This window comes from Lotus japonicus, chromosome 2 (assembly GCF_012489685.1).
Source record: "Lotus japonicus ecotype B-129 chromosome 2, LjGifu_v1.2".
Taxonomy (NCBI): domain Eukaryota; kingdom Viridiplantae; phylum Streptophyta; class Magnoliopsida; order Fabales; family Fabaceae; genus Lotus; species Lotus japonicus.
Genome location: NC_080042.1, coordinates 81,399,239 through 81,422,868, shown reverse-complemented (window position 1 = coordinate 81,422,868; position 23,630 = coordinate 81,399,239). Strand labels below are relative to the sequence as shown.

Sequence of the window (23,630 nt, the reverse complement as noted above, 5' to 3'; positions counted from 1 at the left end):
TTTTGAAATTATGAATGAGTCATTTTAGATAAACTCATAAACATAATAGTAATACTACTACTAATTTTACTTTTGGACTGCCAGACATGAGCATTCAATGCATTTACGCTGCAGTTTTATATATGATTTAGAATAACAGTGATATTAATTCCATTTTGACCAATTCATTAGCTTTATCGGAAAATATAATCACTAATAGTATTGCATTTGTAATATCAAAAATGTCTATTCCATTAATTATTGGGATGAAATATTTTTTTGAAACTATTATTGGGATGAAATTTCAAGATATTAATATCAACAAATTCTTTCAAATCAGTATTATGAAAGAACACGTTTTCTATTAAAAAAGAAATCTGATTTAAAAATGTGTATTATTTATTGATTGTCAATAAAATTTGAGAATATCATCTTGAAAAATATATTAAGTTGGTCACTTTAATCTATGAAATATGGAAATTGTCTTTTTTTTTTTTGCCTTTTGAAAGATGAAAAATATTACTATTAAAGTGGTAACTTTGCAACATCAATTAGTATTGATGATGAGTTGATGACTAATTGAACATACGTTTTATTTCTTCAAGAGCATATATAAAAGGTAAATTTTTCTTATTCTAGGAACTATTAGTGATTACTATGATATCTTTCTTAAAGTAAATAGATTTATTCAATAAAGATTAAGATCATATAGAAACCAATTACAGTCATTAATTTGTAATTACTTAATTAGTGGTTTATTTATTTAAAAAACTAACGACATGCAAAACCACATGACATTTGATGGTTTTTGTTTGATAGTAGCTTTACACGAAGACAGGGAATGAGAGAATGAAGGAAGGGAATGTCCGAAGTATGAACGAGATTCCCGCGTGGCAACCTCAAAGTATGAAGGGTCCCATACGTGTGACGTGTCAGTGGGCCCTATCCTCACATGTCATTCTTGGTGTGAACCGCGAAGGCCTCGCCGTAATTATTGCTGGAAAGTGGAAACACCTCATTCCGGTATTTCAGTTAGCCAAACGACACCTCTCCAGCCCACATTGCTGTCGTTTCACCCCTATTCTTTGATTAATTACATTCGGTAACAATGAGAATTGTTTGATTAATCATATCATTAGTTTTGAATAGAAGTATGGAACTATGGATAAGAGTAGATAAATGTTGTTGTCAAACGTGTATGTGGTTACCCAGTGTAAATGATTACATGATTAATATATGGGCATGAGGGAGTTCTTATTATAGTGATCAATGATTACTTTCCTCCATAGATTTTTGTATTTTTGGTGAAATACTACTAGTACTCTATAATCTGTATCATGGTTCTTGTTTGTGTGATGAAACCTATGACCGCAGAACATTCTGATTACTATACTTTAGTAATTTTTTTTTTGAGAAGCCTATACTTTAGTATTATATATTTTTGGTTGAATAAAGATTTGGTCCACTAGCAGCAAACTCGTTATGATTTGAACTGCCACCATTCACCATCAATCCCACATGCCCGAAATCAAAAGTCAAAACCTATGTGATTCATGGATAATTGCGTGCTGGATTGCCACGCTCAATGTATGTTACATTTTAGAAGGAAAAAAAGGCAAATGAGGTCTTTATCGCCAACTCGATTGAATAGCTTGCGTTTTGGTATCATTCTTTCTGGATTGGAACGAAATGTAAAACACCAAGAAAATAGGATGGTGTCACTTGTATGTCCCTCCTCAATTTTAGGGTTGTTTACCTTAGTATAAATTGTGTGTTAATGAAGAAAAAAAAACACCAAGAAAGTTGAGCTGTTGCTCTCAGTTTGCATTTCTTTTTAGGTTTTCTTAGTTTTACTAATTTGACCTAAATGTTTGATAGAAAAGTTCACTCCATCATGTTACATATTACTTACTATTCTAGTTATCATTGTTTGAATCACAAAGAAAAATTAAATATGTTCAATTTTATCATTTTTGGTCGAATGATTCGAAAAAAAATATGAATAATGCGGAAAAAAAAATTAATTACCAAAAAGGGGTAAAAAAAATCGAATTTACAGGAATGGTGCGTTTTATGTGGGGCGAATTCAATACTTTGGATTCGCGTTGGGTGGAGCGAATCTCACCCTCTTGCCACACAAGCTCCCAGCTGGCCAAAAACACACCATTCCTGTAAATACCATTTTTTTTACCTCTTTTTAGTAATTTTTTTTTTTTGCATTATTCATATTTTTTTTTCGAATGATTCACTTGAAAAATTAAAACTTGATGGAGATAAACTAGTCCATTTCATTTTCTGATAAAAAACAAATCCAGGTATATTGAATTGTTTGGGTTGCATCACGTAGGATTGAATATGTAAAGGTCCAAAAATAACATGACCTAACCTGAATCAAAAGCCTTGATGATACAGACGATGGGTCAAGCCTTGATACATCAATATCCGGCCCAGTCCATCTTGCTCTTATAGTTAAACTTTTTTTTGACCAAAAAAAAGTTTCTTTTTCATGCACGAGGCACAAAGAAATATAGTATTCCACCAACAAGTAGGAAAACTAGCACAAAGTTGGACTCTTTAAGCATTGAATCGAATCGATGTTTTCATCCCTAGACGATGTGTATAGGAAAAAACTTATTGGGAGATGACTACCCAATGTGTTGTCAAAGTCTCAATGGAATTAGTTTCCTAGTTGCCTGCCGTGTGATACCTTATGCAACCAGAAAGAAATAATATAGTGAGCTTAGTACGGTGAATATCACACTCCTATTCAATCTGGTAGTTAGGTCTGTTTGAATTAATTACCAAAATCCACATTGAACTCGATGTGTCAAAATTAGTAGAGCCCTAGTTAGGACTCATAATAGATGATAGAAAAGTAGAAAACATTTGTCATGGTTCTATGTCTAATAGGCATGAAGACAAAGAATACTGCAAAAAAATTCAATGGGGAAGACACATTGTCATTCACCAACTGCATCAAAAGTTAATTCAAACACCAACGTTATGAGTAAAATCTTCTGATACAACATAAGAATTAATATCCAGATGAACCAGAAAAGATAGAGCAAACTGGATCATATCACCTTCCTCCTACAATTGTCATCCTCCACTTCCTCTTGTTTTTACACCTCTGCACAATAAGGGTGTTAGAAAAGATTGGCCATCTCTATACAACCATATAATAACCACTAGCCACTTTGTTTCTCATCTCTGCCACTGTGTTTTCCCACACAACATCGCCAACAGAAACAACTCATGCAGCAGCAACTTGGTCTCGCACAACGCAAGTTGCAGCAACATTTGAAGCAACAACTAGGCCTTGAGCATTTTGTGCAGCAGCTTGATCCAAAACAAGTAGAGAACTTGGGTAAGTGACAGCACTTAATGCAGCTAGGTAAACAACAGCATTGAGTACATTTGAGAGAGCAGGAACAGTTTATGCAGCTGCAATTGAAGCATTCAGGGTTTATGCAGCTGCAATTGCAGCATTCAGGGTTTATGCAGCTGCAATTTGAGCAGCCAGTGCAGTTGTTACTACAACATTTCATTCTGCAGCAACTACAGCTGAAACAAGAGCTTGAGTTTGACTGCGGACCCTGACTTTGTCGAAGCTTTTTGAGGCGCTTTTCAGTTGTAATGCTCTCCATTTCTTGGATGAATTTGCAAAGATGTCGGATGTAATCGGGATAAAGCTCCAAGTTGCAGTGACCACCTCCTTTAATCCACAAGGGGTCATACGACTCCCTTGCCATTTTCCAAAGTCCATTACCATGTAACCAATTGACAACATCATCTTCTGTACCCTGTAAAAAAATATAGCAGGTATAGCATAAGAGTTTGTTACTAGGAAGTTTCTAATACAATAAAATCTTTTACTTAAATCTAATATTGACCATCCATTTGTATTAACGTGATCAAGATTAGTTCTTTTGCAAGAACTTACTCTCACTTGATATGCTACACACCCAGAGATGGAGGATGGGGGGAGGGAATGGAGGGAGAGGCAATTTTATTTTAATGTAAATCAACCACTCGAGCACAACAATCCAAATAGATAATCCAAATCTCCACATTGACATCTTCTTCAAGATTTATGAGACAGTAAAACTCAATGATATTGCGGAAGATGCAGTTAGACCCAAATTGTTCCTTTTCTTTCTAATGGATAAAACCAAAGCATGGTTGCACTCTCCATCAACTAGACCCATCACAACATGTGATTAGATGGAGAAACTCCTTTGACAAATACTTCCTGCCTAGTAAAACTATCAAACTCAGAAGTACCAACACTGGTTTTCATCAAAAGGAAGGGAGACATTATTTGAGACACGGGATAGATACAAGGGTCTTCTATAGTTGTGTCCTAGCCATTGTCTCGAGAGGCAGTCGATAATCCACTTATCCGCATATTCTATTATGGGTTATTTTAGCCCTCCAAAGTTCAATTAGATGTAGCAACCGGAGGAGCTGTGAATGAAAGATTTCAATGAAGGCTAGAATTTGATTAAAGGCATAACTCAGAACCACCACCAATTGAGTGGGAAAGTTGATACCTTAAACCACATGGCAGCCAAGATATTTTGTTTAATTCAGAATAAGCTCAAAGATCTTTGTGGCATTTCAATTCCTTGTCTAATTGGCAACACAAGCTTTGTGTGACCTTGGAGCTGCTGTTAGCCTTATGCCCCTATCTGCAAGAAAAAGGTTGGATATGGCCCACAACAATTTCTTTGAATTTTGCATCATATCACTCTGTCAAGTTCCCTGTGGGCATACCCGAGGACATTCCTATTAAAGTCAGTAAATTCTTCATGCTCATTGATGTTATGCTATTAGAAATAAGGAGAATGAACTTGGGCTAACAGATAGCAGTTCAATCAAACATGAACTTGGGCTAAGAAAATCTCGTTGAGTTATAAATTGTAACAGTATATAATCTCTCAATTATGATGCTACCCATTCATGTTTAAGTTACACATTTCAAATGATCTTCTTATAGACAATAATCACAGTACAAGTTTACTTCGGTCAAACACCATCTTAACTAGAATAGCATATCACTTGTGAAGGGTTTCCTAGTTCCCCCTTCTCTCCTTTCCTCTCCAAAGATATTGTAGAATATTGTATTAGCTGTGCAACTAGGGTAAGAACTCCAGGCCTAGCTACTCCAGTTATTTATGACCATGGAGTTCTAGAAGGATGATGGGTAGGGTGCTTTAGGATATAATGAGAAGGTTCAAGACTAGAGTTTCATTAAGCGCAATAACTACTTTATCTACTACTTTCTTTAAATTTCAACAGAAACAAATACAATATGGAAAAGTAGAATGATTACAGTGCATCATATACTTACATGTATTACCAGTACAGGGCACTTGACTTTCTTTATTTTGTTTATGTTCTGCATGGTTGGGAAGAAAAGTTACAATTAGATCATATGTGTCAATTAAACAGAATATTAGGCTTCTTTTTAATTTCAATATTTGAATTTGCCTATTTTAATGAATAAATGGAAATACTATTTTATCCATTTATGGCAATGTTATTTTGATTTTCTAACTTAACTGTATAAAATTTGTACAAGAAACAAAACTTACTCCTATTTAATTTTTTTGTCGTTCTTATAACAAAAAAGAGGAAAAGAAAAAGAATTCCCCATTGAACCAAAAGATATAATGAGTCATGAATAACACCTTAGTTGTTCAAAAGAATCACATCTATATCTTAAAAAAGAGTCTGCTTCCATGGAGAGGTTAAATTTAAGTAGATTAATTAGTCTACTACATGAAAGGGGCACAAGGCATGATGGTTTTGGGTGATCCATGTAGCCAACCCGAACTAAAGGAAAAGGCTTGGTTGTTGTTGTAAGCAGTTTACAATTATTTTATGTTGATTTGATATTTTGGTCCAAAAAAATTGAAGCATTGAACCATTGTACATTGGTAAAAATAGTTCTTCATTGTTAGTTCCTGACATGTCAAAAAAATCAGATAAAACCTGTCCAATACTTCAGTTTTATGAAGTGTATTGATATCATATTACCTATACTTTATTCAGTATTCTGACCTTATCTTAAGCTAGATGTTCCTTTTTAATCAATAGCCTTCTTATATATATTACCTTATAAATGTCAAAGCAAAATGAGAACTTGACATGACAAAGCACTCGAAGACCAGAAAGAATGCCGCTGTGTAGAACCACGCCTCTCAACCTTGGCAATTTAGCTGCCAAGTGCAACGTTGGCCCACTTCCAACTGACTGCCCATACAAGATTATGTCTTCCTGGCCAACTCCATATTCAGATTCAAGGCATTCATATATAGCCTCTATGTCAGCATATGTGCTGGATTCACTAGGCTGCATAATTTGAAAGTATCAATATAACATATCAATAACATGCATAGAATTTTTTCTGAAGAAAATTAACATTTATTCCTAATTGCACACATGTTATGACACAAGTTGAAACAATAAAGTCAATTAGGGCCTATGCTTCAGCTATTTCCATGTTAACACACAAAAGTAAAGAAAATGCGATAATGACATCAAACAGGTCAGAAATCTAGCAGCACAGAGCATTGTATTGTCTTCATCCATGTGGACGATAAACACTGCTCTTCCCAGGTTATATTATACAACAGGGCACCATAAATCTCTCAAACATATGATTGTGTATTTGGAATTGTGTACTTCCAATGTAATTTGTCCCTTGGAAACAAAGGACAGCACTATTATGCATCCTATTATCTTATGCTTCAAATGCAGAATCAAATACTTTTCAAATTAAAACAATCAATACCAGACAAAATGAAAAAACCAAACAATTATATGAAACTAACAACATGAAATCACCACCATTTGGTGCATAGCAGAGAAAGAATAAAAAGCCATATCTGGTGCTGTATCCTATTCAGGAAGTAAGTACCCTTTCAACAAAATAGAACTGTGCTTGTGTGTGCGCATCTGTCAATATAACAGGACTAAATAATGTTGTATTTGTCAAAGAATAACCTACCTTGCCAGTAGAGGCCCCATATCCAGAGTAGTCATATCTGCAAATAAAATGTTGCATAACATATCAACTTTTCAGCTTAATCTAGAAAATTTCAGCACATCAAAATATTGAAGTAACACCAATTCGATTGTTTAAATAGTATTTACATCAATTAATCACATCACTCTCCATATATGAATTGATCAAGTCCCTTTATGAGCTAAATTGAGTCAAATTCATAGAGTGGTAAAGTCAATTGGTAATCTGAATTTATGTTCACACAAACATTATGTATTCACTATTCAAGTAAGCTCTAGACCCAGTAATCAGTCACTATCCAATGAAAGAAAATGTAACTCGGATTGTGTATTTATTCCATTTCATTTTTGAAACAAAAGCAAAACAATGTTGGAAGTGGGGGTAAAAAAAATCACAGAATAGGCCCCAGGCTCCAGCTCCAGAAAACACCAAGATAACGCTATGTAATGTCACCATCCAAGTAGAGGTAAAAACTCAAGTACCTTTACACTGAAAAAGAAAGTGAAAACGAGGACAAAGATGGCACTGGAAAAGATTGTTACGGACTACCAAGAAGGAACCATAGATACAAGCTACCTTTTCCCCTTTCACTTTTACTTTTTTTCAATTTTTGTTGGCTTGTTAGGTGAGAACACAGCATGAGATTCTACTCTACCCTTGACTAGATTTAATTTCGACTTCCATTCCAAACCATTGACATTGGCAATTTGGTAATTCTTGTACTCACATTCACATTCACAACCAGATCTAAAATCACACACAAGGACAAGTCATCAAAATCTAAACCAAACCAAGAAAATAGATGTACTTAATTTCATTTCAGATCTATGCTAAACAAAAGCCACTATGAAAGTATTATATTTCTTAAAAGAGGAGAGAGTGAGTAAAAACTAAAAACACCAAGATAATACAAAACAAGGGTCAGTGGTAACGTGAGGTCATTGAATGAAGTGAAATGTGAACAGACAGAGACAAAAAACAACAGGAAAAAATTAAAAACAACCCTTCTTTAGAAACAAAAAGAGAAGATGAACTAGCTTGAGCAAATCAACAGAAACAAAAAAAACCACTAACCCCATGAGATTAACTCTAAGATTGACCTTGAGTTGCACAAAGAGATCATAGAGTTGACCAAGGTCAGCAGCATTGCCATGAGAGTAGAGCAGAGTGAGACGAGCATAAGGATTCTTCAGATAAAACGCCACAATCTTGTTGCCATGTTTGGTATCAACAAGCAGAACATCCAAGGAGCTGTCATCGGCGTGAGGAATAGGAACCGACGGCGACGCCGCCGAGACCACCGTGAGCTTGCCGTCGTCACGCTTCTTGAGCTGGTAAGTGGGTGGAGAAGGTGGGAAGAATGCAAACTTTGCAGCTAGCTGAGACACCATGCAACCCATTCACCCCCCCAACAAGAGATATGAACCAACTCAAACTCATTTCATGGTTAGAGAGACTCTGAATGCATCTGGGGGGTTCTGATATCAACACTCTGATTCTGGGTCTGTTTTAGACCCAGAAGGTTCAGAGTTTTTTTGGGTTTGTGATAAGGGAGAGAGAGAGAGAGAGAGAAGATTTTTTGGTGATTGTTAAGAGCAAAGATTGTGATGAAAATGGGAGGTTTGGACCACAGAGAAAATTTGCAGAGTTCTAGGAAAGGAAATGGGAAAGGGATGTGATAATGTTGATTGGAGTTGGGAACAGTTTGCTTGTAGTGTGAGATGTGGAGTGGAGTGTGGTGGTGGCAACAACACAACACAGAGAGAGTGAGAGAGTGAGAGAGAAAACAGAACAGAAAGTAAGGACACAGACACAGGTCTTAATTACAAAACTCAGTTTATATTTATGTGCATGACTTCAATAGTTGTCAGTTATACAGAGTAGCAGGTCACATTGTATTTCTGCTAACTGACATTTTTTTATTGGAAAATGATTCTTTGCTATTCAAAAAACTTCAAAACAAACCATTGATTTTGTGGATATAAATGTTGATCTTATTTAATTCTTGTAAGGTACACATCAAAAATTGAATACTGTGAGAGGCCAAGTTGTTTAATTCAATTTGAGCACCTAAGTAAATGTTGTTTATTTTGGATCATCAATGGAGAAACATGATAATTATTGTTGCTTAAATTTTAGTAACCATTACTTATTCTCTCTACTTATTTTTTACTAAATAATTATATTTATCTTTCATTCATGACATTGAATAGTGTCATAATCTTAAAATAATATTAATATATGAGATATAGTAAGACTCAACTAAAAGTAAAATAAGAAATCATGGTCTGAGTGAAATCTGCATAAGTTGCTTAAATCTTATATTCTTATGTGACAGCTTGGGTTCACCATAATAATATTTAAGCAACTCAACTAGTAACTCATGGTTGGAAATGCTCTAAATGACTAGATTTTTAGCAGTGGTGCACGGTTCTCGACATTGGTGGTGCAAACATACTTTGACGCTTAAGTCAGTATGAGAGCATAAAAACATAAACTCAAAATATTAGATGAACAATGAGTTAGTAAAGTAAGTAATGTAAGACTTTTGAGATTATGGTTGCCTGTACGCAATCCAGTGATCGTCATTGTCTTATAAACATGTTGGTTGAAGCTCACTCAGCTAGTAATTAAAGGAAATGGGACTTGTTTTAGTCGTCCCGACTGCCAATACAACATTCACTTAGTTGTGGAATTTTCGACTTGCCTCATACGATATTGGACCTAACGACATTTTAGGGCCTACGGGAACATGAGGTTATGAAGATTAGAGAATTTGTAAGTTTTACAATTTTTACCAGAGGCACCTTTGTCAAAAGAGTTAATAGACTTTATTTTTGTTCCCATCAATATATATTTGAAGACATTGAAACTGTAAAATGAACAGGCACTAAAGAACATGTTATGCGTTTAGCTCTTAATCTCTTATGTAATGATGATTATGTTTCTGGTAACTGTAGTTTTGGCAAGTGTGAATCATACATGTTATGGGGGGTCTGATTTGTGCAAATTGAACAATCTGTTACTAATAAAATAATTGGGGTCTTTTAACCGAGGCCAATTACAGAGTAACGTTTCTTTGAAGATTGGATCTTTGAAGATAGTGTGGAATAGTGTTCGGGGTCATTGCATGAAAGAACCTTTGCACTACAAACTTGGGAGTAGTAGATAATTTGTCTTCATTAGCAAGAAGCCATTAATGTCAATTTTGATGGCTTCGCATGATTAATTATGGATTTGATCAGACATAATCATGCTTTGGAGAAATAATGCTTGATCAAAAGGAAAAGTTGTGAGGATAATGCGTTTGCAAGAGAGAAAAAGGCAATCTTTTCATCATTGATAAGGCCAAAATCGGCCTCCAGGTGGTGATAATTTCATGAAACTTGGAGTTTTTTTTTTCTTTTTCTTTGACACAACTTACACAAGCAACAGCGATTGGAGTTCCTATTTAACTATTTTCAATGGGAAAACTTTAATATTTGAAGAAAAAGATTTTTTTCACTCCAAGAGTACTTTTCTATGAAAATGACTAAGGTTATGTTTGATATTTTTAGCTGAAAATTTATCTGATTAAAAAAATGTTTTAAACAAGTAAAAACTGTCAAATGACATACTTATATAACTTTTTTTATATTTAACATTACTTTATTTACATACCAATACATATATAATATTAAAATATTAAAATAACTGTCGCTTTAAGTATTTTAATTTAGTTCAAATTATTTATCATTTCAACAATATAATATCAATTTTTTTTCGTTTTTTATATTTTTATTAATTTAAATATAATAAATAATTAAATTTATATTTTCATTTAATAAAGTAAGCTTATATTTGTCTAAATTAATAAAAAAAAAATAAAAATTTTATATAATATTAATTATTTCAAATAAGATTAATTTTTTTGAAAAAAAATAAAAATTATTAGAGTTTAGTCTTATTATAAATATAAAAAGGGTAATGATAGAATTTTACTAAAATGATAAGGATAAATATAAGAATAAATTTAATAAGCTTAAGCTTTAAGCTAGCTATAAACAACTTGAAGTAGTTTATTGAAAAAACTTTAAACTACTTATATAAGTTAATTTACTAAAACACTTGTAAAGTTCTTAAACTAATTAAATAAGCTTTAATCAATCACAAGAGTTTGTTGAAAATCCTGGTGAGTGGAGAGAGAAATATTGAAGACCAACAATATTAATTAAGCCATGAACTGTTCTTGCATCTTGTGAAATTGTTTCCTAACATTAAGCATAACTAATTTGCTGTGTAAATCAGTATCTTTGATATCTATTTGAACAAATTGCATTCTTCCCATTAAGTAATTTGTATTTTAAATCTTAAAATGTTGGAGTAAATTATAGTCTTAAAGTGTTGCATTCCACTCATTAGAAATTATGAATTTTTAAAATAAAAAGACCAACAACTTTTAAAGAATTGCATTCAACTCATTAGAAACTATGAATTTTAAAAAGTTACTAAATATGCATAACGAAGAGCTCATTAATGGATGGGTGTGGTTGGAAAATATAATACAACTATTAAAGGGATGCAATTAAAGATTGAAAGGGAGAGGACGGAAGTGCAAAGTGTGTTTTATGGTTAATTGTACTCTCATGTCTTGTTTTTTTGGGCATTTTTAAGTAATGTCATATTTCAGAAATAGCAACAAACTCTGGTAAAAAAATTGAACTCAATGTACAAAAAATGATTATGATATCATTTCTACTAGGAAACGTACGCATGCAAATCCACGCGATATCCTTCCGAGACATTTTTAATTTGTTCTTAAAAAATAACATAAACACGCTTAATAGAAAATGAAAAGGATAACCAAATGAATCATAATCTTCAGAAATTGTATACATCTACATTAAAAGCCACTTACACAATATTTATGACATACACGACTTTCAGTGAGCATAGACAATAGTAGTAGTGTACAGAAACAAATGAATTATTAGTGTTGATGAGTCAAGGGGGCACCGATGATGATATTGTCGTAAGAAGTGGATGACAATTTTTTAGATCATCAATTTTTCATGAAAACGAATATCAAACGTAATTTCGTTGATTAAAAATCGTCTTATGCAAGAATTGGTGTGTGAAGTTTGCTGGATGATGCAGGGTCTTTGGGAAACATGTTTAATTGTCATTTGTCATTCACAAATTTGGACAAATTTCTGAAACATCGTTCTATTGTCATTTGTCGACATACACAATTTTTCATAATTAATGAAGTTGATTAATTAATAATTAATGGACTTTGTCAGGATAATGCAAGTGTTCTCATTGATCAATTGATGCCATATATGATCGATACACAGATCACTCTCACATGACACAAACTCGATCTTTTGGCTCCTACAACTTGGATTAGACATTTTTATCTTATAAAATCACAATTTTCTTCTTAACATAAGATATATATTGATAATTTTTTTGGTACATAGACATCTATTGATATAAGTGTAAATATATAAACATTACAACACTAATAATCTTTGAGATAAAAAAAAAAAAAAAAAAAAACTCTTCTTGTACATTAAAAAAAAACTCTATACATTACACTCAACTTGTATATAAACATGCACTCGAATAGCATAGCGTTAGAACTAAGAATGCATATATGATTTGAAAATTGACTTTATAAAATGGATGAGAAGAGGTGGGGTCGAGACCATGAGTGAATATGGACATGATAGCACTTGAGGGTGACGAATGGTTTATGGAATAGCTGAACGATGAAGCCAACAGCCTCATTCATTCCCTTAGATTTTGTACATCTCTTGGTTCAAGCGTCCCTACTTGTCACATTCCCCCTCTCCTCTTCTTCCACGTGCAGGAAGAGGAATATAATATAGAAAAAAACACACAATAAGAACCTCACTCCTGGAAGAGTAGTTCAAATAGTAAGAGTTATGGAATATGAGGTTTAGTGAGATAAAGGGTGAATAATCAATTTTACGTAATATTTGCCTATAAAAATACAATAAGAACCCCTGATTTGAAAATTCAAACATAATAATAATGTTAAAATATTTTTATAATAATTGTATTTAATATTTAAATATATTGGTTTGTATTACAATCATTTATAAATTGTCTGAAGCCAACTTTTTAACTAAGTTTTTCAAAAGACTACTAGATCTTATATATTTATTAATTTGACTAATTTAATCTGAGTATAATGTAAGCTAGGTCATATACCTCTACAAATCATGCAAGTTTCTAATTGGCTCCCACTTTTGTTTCTAATAATCAACTTCTAATTCCTCCCCTTTTTGACATTTTCTGTTGATTCTAGATTCTACCATTTTTTAACCTTCTCCCCTTTTCAATAATGTTCACTAATACCGGCTATATAGTCCAAACCCAAAGTTGGCTTCTTTTTATAAGGAGAGACCAATATCAACAATGTGCTGTAGCGCAATTGACAAATTACAGTAATTAACATCGTTTAGATCAGGCTAATAATTCCCCCCCTTTTACATAGGCAAACATTTAACTGTGTAAATATATTAAAAGATTTTAAGGGTTAAATATGTTTTTTTTTTCACCCAAAATAATGAATTATTGATAAAAAAATTATTACTTTTAATCATCCTAAATATTAAATTATTGATTTTAATCACTTCATCCATTCTTGTGGTGGTTTAAACCGACACTAGCCCATTTTGTAACAGTTTTTAATTTATGCACGAGTTAAAAATAAAAATCTTCTATGCTATTTTGTCCGCACGAATTTATGCCTAGGCCCTTATAAATTTGGATTAAATTTATTGCAATGTTGGTGTGATGAGCATGTAATACTTTACTCACATACTCTATTCAAGAACATGCACACTCCTCGATCGGTAAGATTTGGTGACCATCGTTGGTCATCGTAAATCATAAAATACTAATTTTACAACAGCGTGACAATGTGACATTATTCGGGACCCTCGTGCATGCAATCTTAAACAATTCATCTTAGTATTATTCAAATCACATGTGTCGTCACGCTACTACCTACAGTTAAATAATGCTTTCTTAAAGCTTGAATGGGATAGTTATTGACCTTGAAGAATTAATAACTTGCATTTTCTTTATCTTATCACAATTGTGTTAAAAAATAGTGTTAAAAGATAATCCTATTTACAAAAAGGGAATGATCAACATGAAATTCTTAGTCCCTTGATTAAAGAGATTCTGTAGTTGATGAACTAATTATATCTCGATAATATTAAACAAATGAATTTTTTTAACTTTACCTTTGTATTATGGGTTGGAGTATATATCCCATGCACTCCCTTTTTTGTACTCTTTAACATATGCAACACAAAGTTATAGCTGTGGGGCACTAACGGTCTTACCATATACTATTATATACACAACGAAGTAAACAACTGCTATTCAAACTTGGCCAAACTTAGACACACAGAAAATTTATTGGGGACACATGTGAATAAGGTGAAGTAAAAATGAAGCTAGACTTTAATGAAAGATACCATACACAAAGAAAACTATAGGAATTAGAGAAGAAGGAAGATCAAAAGATGTGGCACGATCAGAAATTGCCTGACTCTGCTTAGAAATGGAGTTACACACAAAGAGAAAGAGAGAGATCGATCAGTATATCATATGTCGGCACGAGTTTAAATATATTAAATTGATTTAATTTTTCTCCCATAGTAGATTGAAGGGTTATCATGTTCATTAAAATAAAATTGTGTGAATTTTAGACAGATTATATGGAAAAAATTGTGTCCGTACAATAAAAAGGAATCACGTTTCTCTAGTGTCTAGATTCAAGTTCAAAGACCTCATCATTGTATGAATGACAAAATATAAGATCATAAACATTTAATATTGTAGAATCTAATGGTTGACATGTTGCTACGTATTCAATCCGAATTTATGATAAGATAACAAAGAAACTCCAACAGATTCCCACTCTAAGAAGCTTGAACCAAGCAGATATCCCTGAGGTTCAATAACCTTGACAGAGAGCACCAAATGTTTGCATGATTGCATCTGCATTGTAGCTAGGGGCAATGCAGGACTAGTGTTTTGAATTGTCGTATATCATGATCATGGTGGTGATTCTGATTCGGTTCAATAAATCAAATAACTCAGGACCTAAAAACCAAAAGGGTGTCCATGAGCATCTGATATGGAACTGTTTTCCTGCACACCTTGATTGTCATTTGTCACCAAGCTGCACGGAGGGGTGTCATTCAATCAGGCTAGTTTTGAGCCCATCCAAAATTGCTTTTTGTGTTTTTTTCTCCCTTTTTCGTCACAGATATGAAACACACCACGTAACTCTATCCTTAACATTCGTTTATGCTTTAATCGGAACATATAGCAGTTCACTTAAACTTTACTTAATATCCTTGTAACTGTGTTTGGCTAGCTATTGTGCTTTAATAGGAAAACATAATAGCAAACTTTTTCCATTGTTATTTTATATTTTGACTATTAATTTTTTTGTGTATAAATCAAGGGTGGTTAGAAAAGGTCAAACAGGGATTAGAATCCCAGGAACAGAGGAGAAAGGAGAGTCTACAATATGCCAATATCCGAGATAAGGTTCTAATATTGATCTCTAGGTTTGGGAAAGAAAGGTTGGAACAAGTTGAAGACCCACACTTGTTTAGCAAAAATAATAAGTGTAGTTTGAATTGGTTTGCAATCAGGTTTCGTATGATCTCATGCCATATGCTAGTCTACACTCTACAAACTAGAGCTTTTTGTTTGATCTTTTGGAAGCATGCGAAAAAATCCTCCACCGATATTTCAATCTTCCAGCACTTCAAAAAATTGGACCTCACAGAAAATAAGATGGAGGACTGCAACTTGGCTCTCTTTCGAGTGTTTTGGAGTAGTATTCAGATTTATATATCCATATGAGTGCCTTGTGTGATTCACCATTTAAAAAGTAGTTTAAAATATGGCAAATTCAACATCTATCATCTCTATGTTCAAAACAGTATTGCAAAATGAAGTAATCAGTTAAATGCTAGTGACTGTTTGTAAACACTATTGCAAAAATCCAGGTATAATACTACTCATTTTTATCATCCGAGGGTTCTCTTGAAAACAACAAAAGCCACATGAACCCAATTTAACCAAGGAAGTTCATGATCACCAAATGGAGCACCAAATTGCAGAGAACAAAATCTGCAAAAGCACGCTCCGGTGCAAGATCCTGCAGTGGGACAGAAGACCAAATATCTGTAAGAATATATCAAGTGAAAACAATATGGAGACAACACATCATTTCATTTATTCATTTCCTTCCTGCTTCGTTTTGTCAAGTTAAAGATGTAGGGATCTAAGTATGAAACTACAAAATTTTGCCAAGTTGTTGAAATATAATAAGATTAACAAAAGAAAGTAAACCTAAAAGTATTATCGGTTGCAACTTTCATGCGTAATTCCAGGTTTCAATTTGACTTGCATAAATCATCTCAAAGATCAAAATAAATGAGGAAATGACTTTTACCTTGAACTCCTTATTCTCTTTATTCACTTGAATCCGAAGACAGACTGGTTCAAAATAAAGGATGATAACAAAAGATTAGAGAGACAAACTACATTTATGTATGTGTTGTACCTAGTAAATTTAGAAGTCTCATATCTACTCAAATGTATCTTGTAGGCTTAGAAGTTTCAATGTATAAAATTGTGTATATGACTGTGTGTAAATATGCATAACTAGCTAGCCTGCAAATTGTAATACACATTTGACACTTACCAGCAAGAACTGCAGTCCCTATGCAAGAAAGTACTCCTGAAAGGAAGGAGTTAAATGGAAATGATCCCACAAGAGCCACATAAGCTACCTGTTCATAAAGAAAAAATAATGTAAGTTTCAATAAGAGCAATTAACTGTAACATAAACCTTGAAACTAACTTTGAACCATAAGCAAAAAATTAAATTAAATTGTCAGATATTTCTTAAAATATTAAAAATGGGAATTCACTAAAACTATAAACTGGAAGAATATCCAGTCAGGCAAGAACACAAATCAATGGATATACTTCGACAATCCACACACTCACTATATTACTTTGTTAGAATAGCTAAGATACGAGTTATCATACTGCATTTTCTTTTAGTGTGGGAGAAGGAACACCCTCAAACGTGCTGTACCTTAAAGAAACGCAAAACCCCAGTTCTAGGTCAAAAGATGAGAATTTCCTGACAACACAATGGAGAGTTTGTGCAAGTTCTAGGCAACCAGATTCTACTTCAATATTTACAGCATGTTTGGAATTGGATCCACTTGTAATTCATCCATAATCATTTATCCTCTCAAAGAAGCTCCTCCTAGCAGCTTCTCCCAAAATCACTTCTCCCTCAAACTAAAAAACCTATTGGGTTTCCAAACACACACTGAATAAAAACAGGTCAGAAGGTGCCTAATACCTAACAGAATTCCTTGATATTTAGCTAGTTCGAGGCTTGAAGAAGCATCAATCGTCCATTAGGCAGCTGCTCAATGTCCCATTAAGGTACCAAAAATAAAGTGCCAATGCCCTTATTATGGCAGTTTTTTTCCACTGAATCTACATTTACCAAACACCAACCGATCGTCAAGGTAATCTATTTGAATACCAAACCACATCTCAACACGCCGTGTCGAGCAAGCCTGAATTTCAACCTTGAGATCATTTGCTTCCCAAAAATCATGTTTTCGACATTAGGTCTTCTTGATTCATGGGGTTTCCCTTTAAATATAAGTTGTTTAGCGGATTCACGAGCAATAACAGCATAAGCCTCAGATCCATTTCACTTATACACATGACAAACAATCTACTTGCTACAAAGGTGGGGGACTGAGGGTGGAACCATCTAATCTCTAAACCCAAAACAGTGATCAAAGCTTATAATGCCAAATCAAGATATACTAAACCAAGTAACCACTAAGTTCACATCATTCCAATGGAAAATAGTATATTCATCCACTTACAAAACCCTAAACAAAATGAAAATGCTATGCATTGTCTAAGCAATGAAACTACTACATTAACAAAATTGAAAGCAACTACCCAAATTAAGAGTTGGATCGGAAACCGCCACAATGACCAAGGATTGATCGAAGTTCCGATCAGCACAATTCGCCAATCTCACACTCAAGTACCATCAAAACAACAGCTAAAAATGACAGATCTGGAGGAAATAGAGGTTAAGGTTGAAGTGTACCTGGATGAGAGCGGTGAAGACGGCGAAGGCGACGTACACATCAATGATCTGAAAGAAGAAACGAAGTGGGGTTAGGAAAACGTGAAGATTCTTGGAGAAATTGAGAGAAAGAGAGACAGAGATAAAGGAACCTTGAGATTTGTGGGGGTTGAAGAATACGCAGACCAAAGAGCACGGAAAAGGTCCTGGGCATCCTTGGTGGTAGACCTCGCCATTTCTCACAAACCAGAACTCTCTTCTTCTTCCTTCTACACTTCACTCTTCTTCTCTCTGCTTTCAGCTCCACATCCTCTAAAGTCTTCTCCAAACACGACTTTCATTTCATCTTGGGCTTTTGCATACAAAAACAAATCGTCTTGGGCTTGGAAAAACAAAAATCAAGTTGTTTTGGGCTTTCACCCAAGTCCATGAATCAATCAATCAAATGACTTCTAAAAACCAAACCAATAATTTGGCAAAAACTCAAAACAATAAATGAAGGTTAATCGACCAAAAAAAAAAATGAAGGTTATATCTCAATGACATGATGAGCTCTAGTATTCATGGTTTGTGTTGAATTGGCTCAAAGTCTGGTTGGAAAACTCACCCAGAATTCACACGTCTTTAAAAGCAAGAAATAGTTGATTTTCGACTCAAGGATCCACATTTGGACTTGTCAAACGTGAAACCAAACATGCACTCAACCTTAATTAATTATGAATGACATTTTATGGACAATGATAATTAGTTATACCAACAAGGTTTAGCACAATTAGTAGATAACTGAGCTCCTTAAGCATCTAGTCGAGAGTTTAATCTCTTAGCGGGGTGTATGGATCCCGAGGGTTAGCTCAAGTGGTAAGAGCTAGAGGACATAAGGGTTGGGGAGGGGAAGGTCCAAGGTTCGAATCCTGGAAGGAAATTTGAAGGGGTTTTCTAACTTACTAACAACTAACCACTAACATTTGTCTATCAAACAAAAATGGAAAATGATCTGCTGGGAGAGACCTATTCACTTAACGTAATCTCAGAACTTGTTTGTCAAGCTATGGAATACATTGGAAAACCAAAATGAATTATAATATTAGAATTAACTTTTTATTATACTATCAATTATCCCAATTATTTAGGTGTTGCCAGCATTGCAAACCACCAGAGTGAAACAAAGAGGCAAGTAGTGAAAGAGGTGTAGGGAATTGCCATTTCTAGTGGTTTCAAATTTTAGAACACAACAATAAAATTATAAAATATACCCCCCCTTCATTTGGCGTGGTGGGTGTTCTCTTACAACCGTGTCATTCATTCTTCATTCTTGTTCCTTCTATAACTCAGTTGTACGCTTGCTGTGTTTCCTTCATCTTCTTCTTCATGTGCTAAACTACAATTACAACCACAATAACCAGTGTACTCCAAACCAAAATGGCGTCGTTTTTGTCTCTCACTGCCGTTTCTGCTCCTCCTACTCCGCCTGCGTTCTCTGTCAGAACACCGTTTTACAAATCTCCACCCACCTTGCATTTCAAAAGTCATCGGTTAGTATTCCAATCCCTCTCCCATGAAGTTCACAACTTTTTTGCTTTCTCTTATCTGGGTTTCAATCCTTTTTCTCCATCCATTTCAATTCTTCATGTTTTCTGCTATTTGGAAATCACAATGAATGAGTAATGGGTTGCATGTTCAATTTCAGAAGTGGCAATTGCAAAGCCTAAGCTTTTGTTATTCATTATTGTCTAATTAATGTGTAGTCTAAGGATTATATTGAAGTTCACCCTGGATGGTGAAATCAAGTGGTGGGATTTTAGGTTCTTATAGGTTAAGTTGTGGGACGTGTAAAACTTGTTTATAAGGTTAACCAAGTGTTGTTTTTTTCAGAATCAAAATTGATTCATTTAATAAGATCCAATTATGCAGCTTGTACTATAAGCATTTGGAAGTAAGAAGCGTACTATTTTGTTGTAGACTACTGTACTTTCCTTCCGCATTCTCTAGTATGACAAACACTATTTAGTACCAATTTGGATGCACACCAAAGAGCACTAATTGGAGCTTATTTAGTGTATTTAGTGTTGTTAGCCACGAGTTTGGCTTCCCTTTTGCTTCACGAGACTTGATAGGCGTATAAATCCAATAGTGGATTTCAATATCTATGATATGCCCTCTAATGGTTTGTGTATATTTTTCTGCAGGTTTGCAGTTAGCTGCAGTTTTGCAGGAGCAGGTGTTAGCGACGATCCTAGATTAACCCCTATAGACGTTGCAGCTGATGTTAAAAGTGAACGGGTGGGTACACTCATCCAACTGTTTTAATAATTTATATTATCCATTCTTGAATGCTTTTTGCAGAAACATTATTGTGTAAATGACTCTCCTTGTAGATTGTAGTCTTAGGAGGCAGTGGCTTTGTTGGTTCTGCCATATGCAAGGCAGCAGTATCTAGAGGCATAGAAGTCATTAGCCTAAACAGGTTTATAAAATGTTTAACTAATTGACTCTTGCATTTTTGTTTTTTTAACTTTTTATAGATTTAACTGAGATTTCAATTTTCAGGTCAGGACGTCCTACTTACCCTGGTACTTGGGTAGATCAGGTTACTTGGATTCCAGGCATGTTAACTTAACCTAATTCTAAACAGATCCATGATTCTTTCTTCTTCTTGTACTCGGTTAAGGCCATCGAAGCATACATAGGAAGAGGGAAAGAGAAAATCAACACCATAAAAATTAGTACAAAATTGTAGTAGAGAATTGTCTAGAACAGTAGCAATACATAAATACCACTACTCACTTTATATCTTTCACCAATGTGTATGTGTTTGGAACTTCAGATATTTATCTGTTGCATTTCTCTTTATGCTTGTGTTTCTGGCCTCGGATTGATGAAAGAGACATACATGTGCCCACCAATCATAGCAGGATCTTAGGTCATGGCTTTGTACTTCTGACGTTTGAATTAACCAGTTGAATACATGACATTTAAGTTTATAATGAAGTGATCTCTTCAATCTTTTTCTAGAGAGTATTTCAGTGTTATGCCAAATGCGCAGGAGATGTTTTTTATGTAAACTGGGATGAAGTACTTCCTGGAGCTACTGCAGTGGTTTCAACCCTTGGAGGTTTTGGGAGCGAGGAGCAGATGAGAAAGATAAATGGCGAGGCTAATGTTGTGGCTGTGAATGCTGCAAAGGAATATGGTGAGCCATCTCATTGAGCATTTCTTTGGTATTAACGTCACCTATGTTTACATTTCATCATTCATGTCAGACTATATTTGAGCCTTAGACTTTTATCGATACCCTTCCATAAATTTGGAAATGACCTTTTGAGATCAATCTTCTCTGATCTTTATAAGGCAAGCCTTATTCTAATTTCCATTACCTGTCATACAATACTTCAGGTATTTAGCTCTATTAGAACTGTGAACTGCATTGAATTGTCTGATAGCATCACTACATCAAGTAGATTATATTATTTACAACTAGTTAGTAGGAGAAGATATCCTCAATGGTTTTCTAGTTTCATTTCCCCCTTAAAAGAGCTGTAATTCTTTATCTGTTACTTGGTTGAACTCTGGAACTTACTTTGTTCTCTTTTTCTGCTGAGAATGTTTATGGATCTCGGGAAGGATACGTGGAGTAAATCAACATATAACCATTTTTTAATTAAAATCTACATTATTTGCTGTTGTGTCTGAAAATTTGATAAAGGAGTAAGTGCAAGAGTATGAGGTTTGATTTTCTAATAATGGTGTCTTTGATGCCATGTCTTTATTACTGAAATCTTACTTTTGGGTAATGAATTAATGGTACGTAAAGGACATAGTTTCATGTGCACTGATAAGCAGAAGAAATTAGCACATTGCAATGTCTCTTCACATTTCAGAAGTTTCGTTTGGATGAGAATGTTCTTTTAACAATTGTTTCTCATTCTAGTTAAATCTAAACAGAAAGTTTAGTGCTTATGGCTTTGTATGAATAAATTCTGTTTGGCATATTTTTGCTTTATGATGTTCTGAATGTGGGAATCAAAGATTAATAAACTTTATGCCCTATTTGATTCTCACCTCTCCTCTGTTGCCTTGCAGGAATTCCGAAATTCATCTTGATCTCAGTTCACGACTATAACTTGCCATCATTTCTACTTTCATCTGGGTACTTCACAGGAAAAAGGAAAGCAGAATCCGAGGTTCTGTCTAAGTACCCTGGTTCAGGTCATTATTCTACACCTTTCATGATCTTGAAACTAAATTGATATTTGAGTTCTGTTATTATCAAGGACCTGATGTTCTAAAACCTATTTGCAAAAAGCAACATCATGTTATCAGCAAACAAGTCAATTTGGTGAATCTATTATTTTTAAACTAATAGAATAGAGCGCAAGCTCATTGAGATCCAGCAATAGGATTCGTGGAAGATGAATATCACGCTTTTGAAGGATATAAACCTAACTAAATGGATAGGTCTTGCTGTTTTTACTTGCCTACCATTTTTGACATTTCACTTTGATCCCAACATCTTCAGGTATTGTCTTAAGACCTGGTTTCATATATGGGAAAAGGAGAGTGGATGGTTTTGAGCTTCCATTGGATTTGGTCGGAGAGCCAGCGGAGAAAATTCTTAAAGCAGTAGAGAACTTCACAAAACCGTTAAGCTCTCTTCCTGCATCTGATCTACTCTTGGCTCCACCTGTTAGTGTTGATGATGTTGCATTGGCAGCTATCAATGGGCTCAAAGATGATGACTTCTTTGGAATCTTTACAATAGATCAAATCAAGGAAGCTGCTGAAAATGTACGGGTATGATATACACACACATGTTTGTCAAACTAGATGAAGTAGACCAAGAGCTGCAATTGCAATAATTGCTCGAGGAGTGACAACAATAAGGTCACTTAGTACTAGCATCATTTGGAGAGGAAAAATGATGTTATAAATATTGTAAATTTAACTACACTGCAAGGATATCTGCGGTCCATTTGTTATAGAGTTATTATAAGTAAATGTGATATAACTTAGTTTGAAAGTGTTTGGGAATGATGCATAAAATGTGAAATTAATTTTCGTAATAAAATTATTAAAATGGACATATAAGATAAAGCTGGTGATTCAATATGAGTAATTTTGCAAAATAACATAACTCACTTTTTTTTACCAAAAAGTATGTATGAATATATTTTTTATAAATCCTTTTTATAGTTAAATACTCACTTTTACTTAATTGAAAACATATGTTACGAAGCATGTTTACCCACTTATCTTTAACCAAAATTTTGATTTTGGTAGACTATCATGCACTTCATGTTGCAGCATTTGATTGAGCCGTGTGAAATATTGAAGTGTGGCCTTATTTGTGTAACTAACCTAAACACATTTCCGGTAAGCAATGCTTTTTAAAACGAGCACAGAACGCAACTATTAAACAGGTTGTTTATTGACTTGGAT

The 23,630-nt window shown here is 34.1% G+C and overlaps 3 protein-coding genes across 5 annotated transcripts; 1 reads left to right on the top strand and 2 right to left on the bottom strand.

Annotated features, from left to right (window-relative positions):
- Positions 1 to 2,918: 2,918 nt before the first annotated feature.
- On the bottom strand, positions 2,919 to 8,849 carry LOC130740177 (uncharacterized). 3 transcript variants are annotated; one of them, XR_009020082.1, is made up of 6 exons: positions 8,087 to 8,849; positions 6,995 to 7,031; positions 6,100 to 6,336; positions 5,333 to 5,380; positions 4,533 to 4,743; positions 3,650 to 3,782 (listed from the first exon to the last, which is right to left on the bottom strand). XR_009020082.1 is itself a non-coding variant. In XM_057592689.1 (5 exons), the coding sequence occupies exons 1-5, from the start codon at positions 8,410 to 8,412 to the stop codon at positions 3,168 to 3,170; spliced, it is 1,263 nt and encodes a 420-aa protein (XP_057448672.1). In that variant the 5' UTR covers positions 8,413 to 8,843; the 3' UTR covers positions 2,919 to 3,167. The 3 variants fall into 3 exon arrangements, 2 of the variants coding, with proteins under 2 accessions (XP_057448672.1, XP_057448673.1); XM_057592689.1 differs by lacking the exon at positions 4,533 to 4,743 and having other exon boundaries at positions 2,919 to 3,782; positions 8,087 to 8,843; XM_057592690.1 differs by lacking the exon at positions 4,533 to 4,743 and having other exon boundaries at positions 2,919 to 3,782; positions 8,113 to 8,252.
- Positions 8,850 to 15,998: 7,149 nt separating this feature from the next.
- On the bottom strand, positions 15,999 to 18,528 carry LOC130740176 (dolichyl-diphosphooligosaccharide--protein glycosyltransferase subunit DAD1). Its single transcript, XM_057592688.1, has 5 exons — positions 18,347 to 18,528; positions 18,216 to 18,263; positions 16,764 to 16,851; positions 16,512 to 16,555; positions 15,999 to 16,214 (listed from the first exon to the last, which is right to left on the bottom strand). Exons 1-5 carry the CDS (start codon positions 18,428 to 18,430, stop codon positions 16,131 to 16,133), a joined length of 348 nt encoding a protein of 115 aa, XP_057448671.1. The 5' UTR covers positions 18,431 to 18,528; the 3' UTR covers positions 15,999 to 16,130.
- An 877-nt stretch (positions 18,529 to 19,405) lies between these two features.
- LOC130740174 (uncharacterized protein At1g32220, chloroplastic) lies at positions 19,406 to 23,211 on the top strand. The gene is made up of 7 exons (XM_057592687.1): positions 19,406 to 19,726; positions 20,381 to 20,474; positions 20,570 to 20,658; positions 20,742 to 20,797; positions 21,238 to 21,384; positions 22,275 to 22,400; positions 22,711 to 23,211. The coding sequence occupies exons 1-7, from the start codon at positions 19,614 to 19,616 to the stop codon at positions 22,989 to 22,991; spliced, it is 906 nt and encodes a 301-aa protein (XP_057448670.1). The 5' UTR covers positions 19,406 to 19,613; the 3' UTR covers positions 22,992 to 23,211.
- Positions 23,212 to 23,630: the final 419 nt, after the last annotated feature.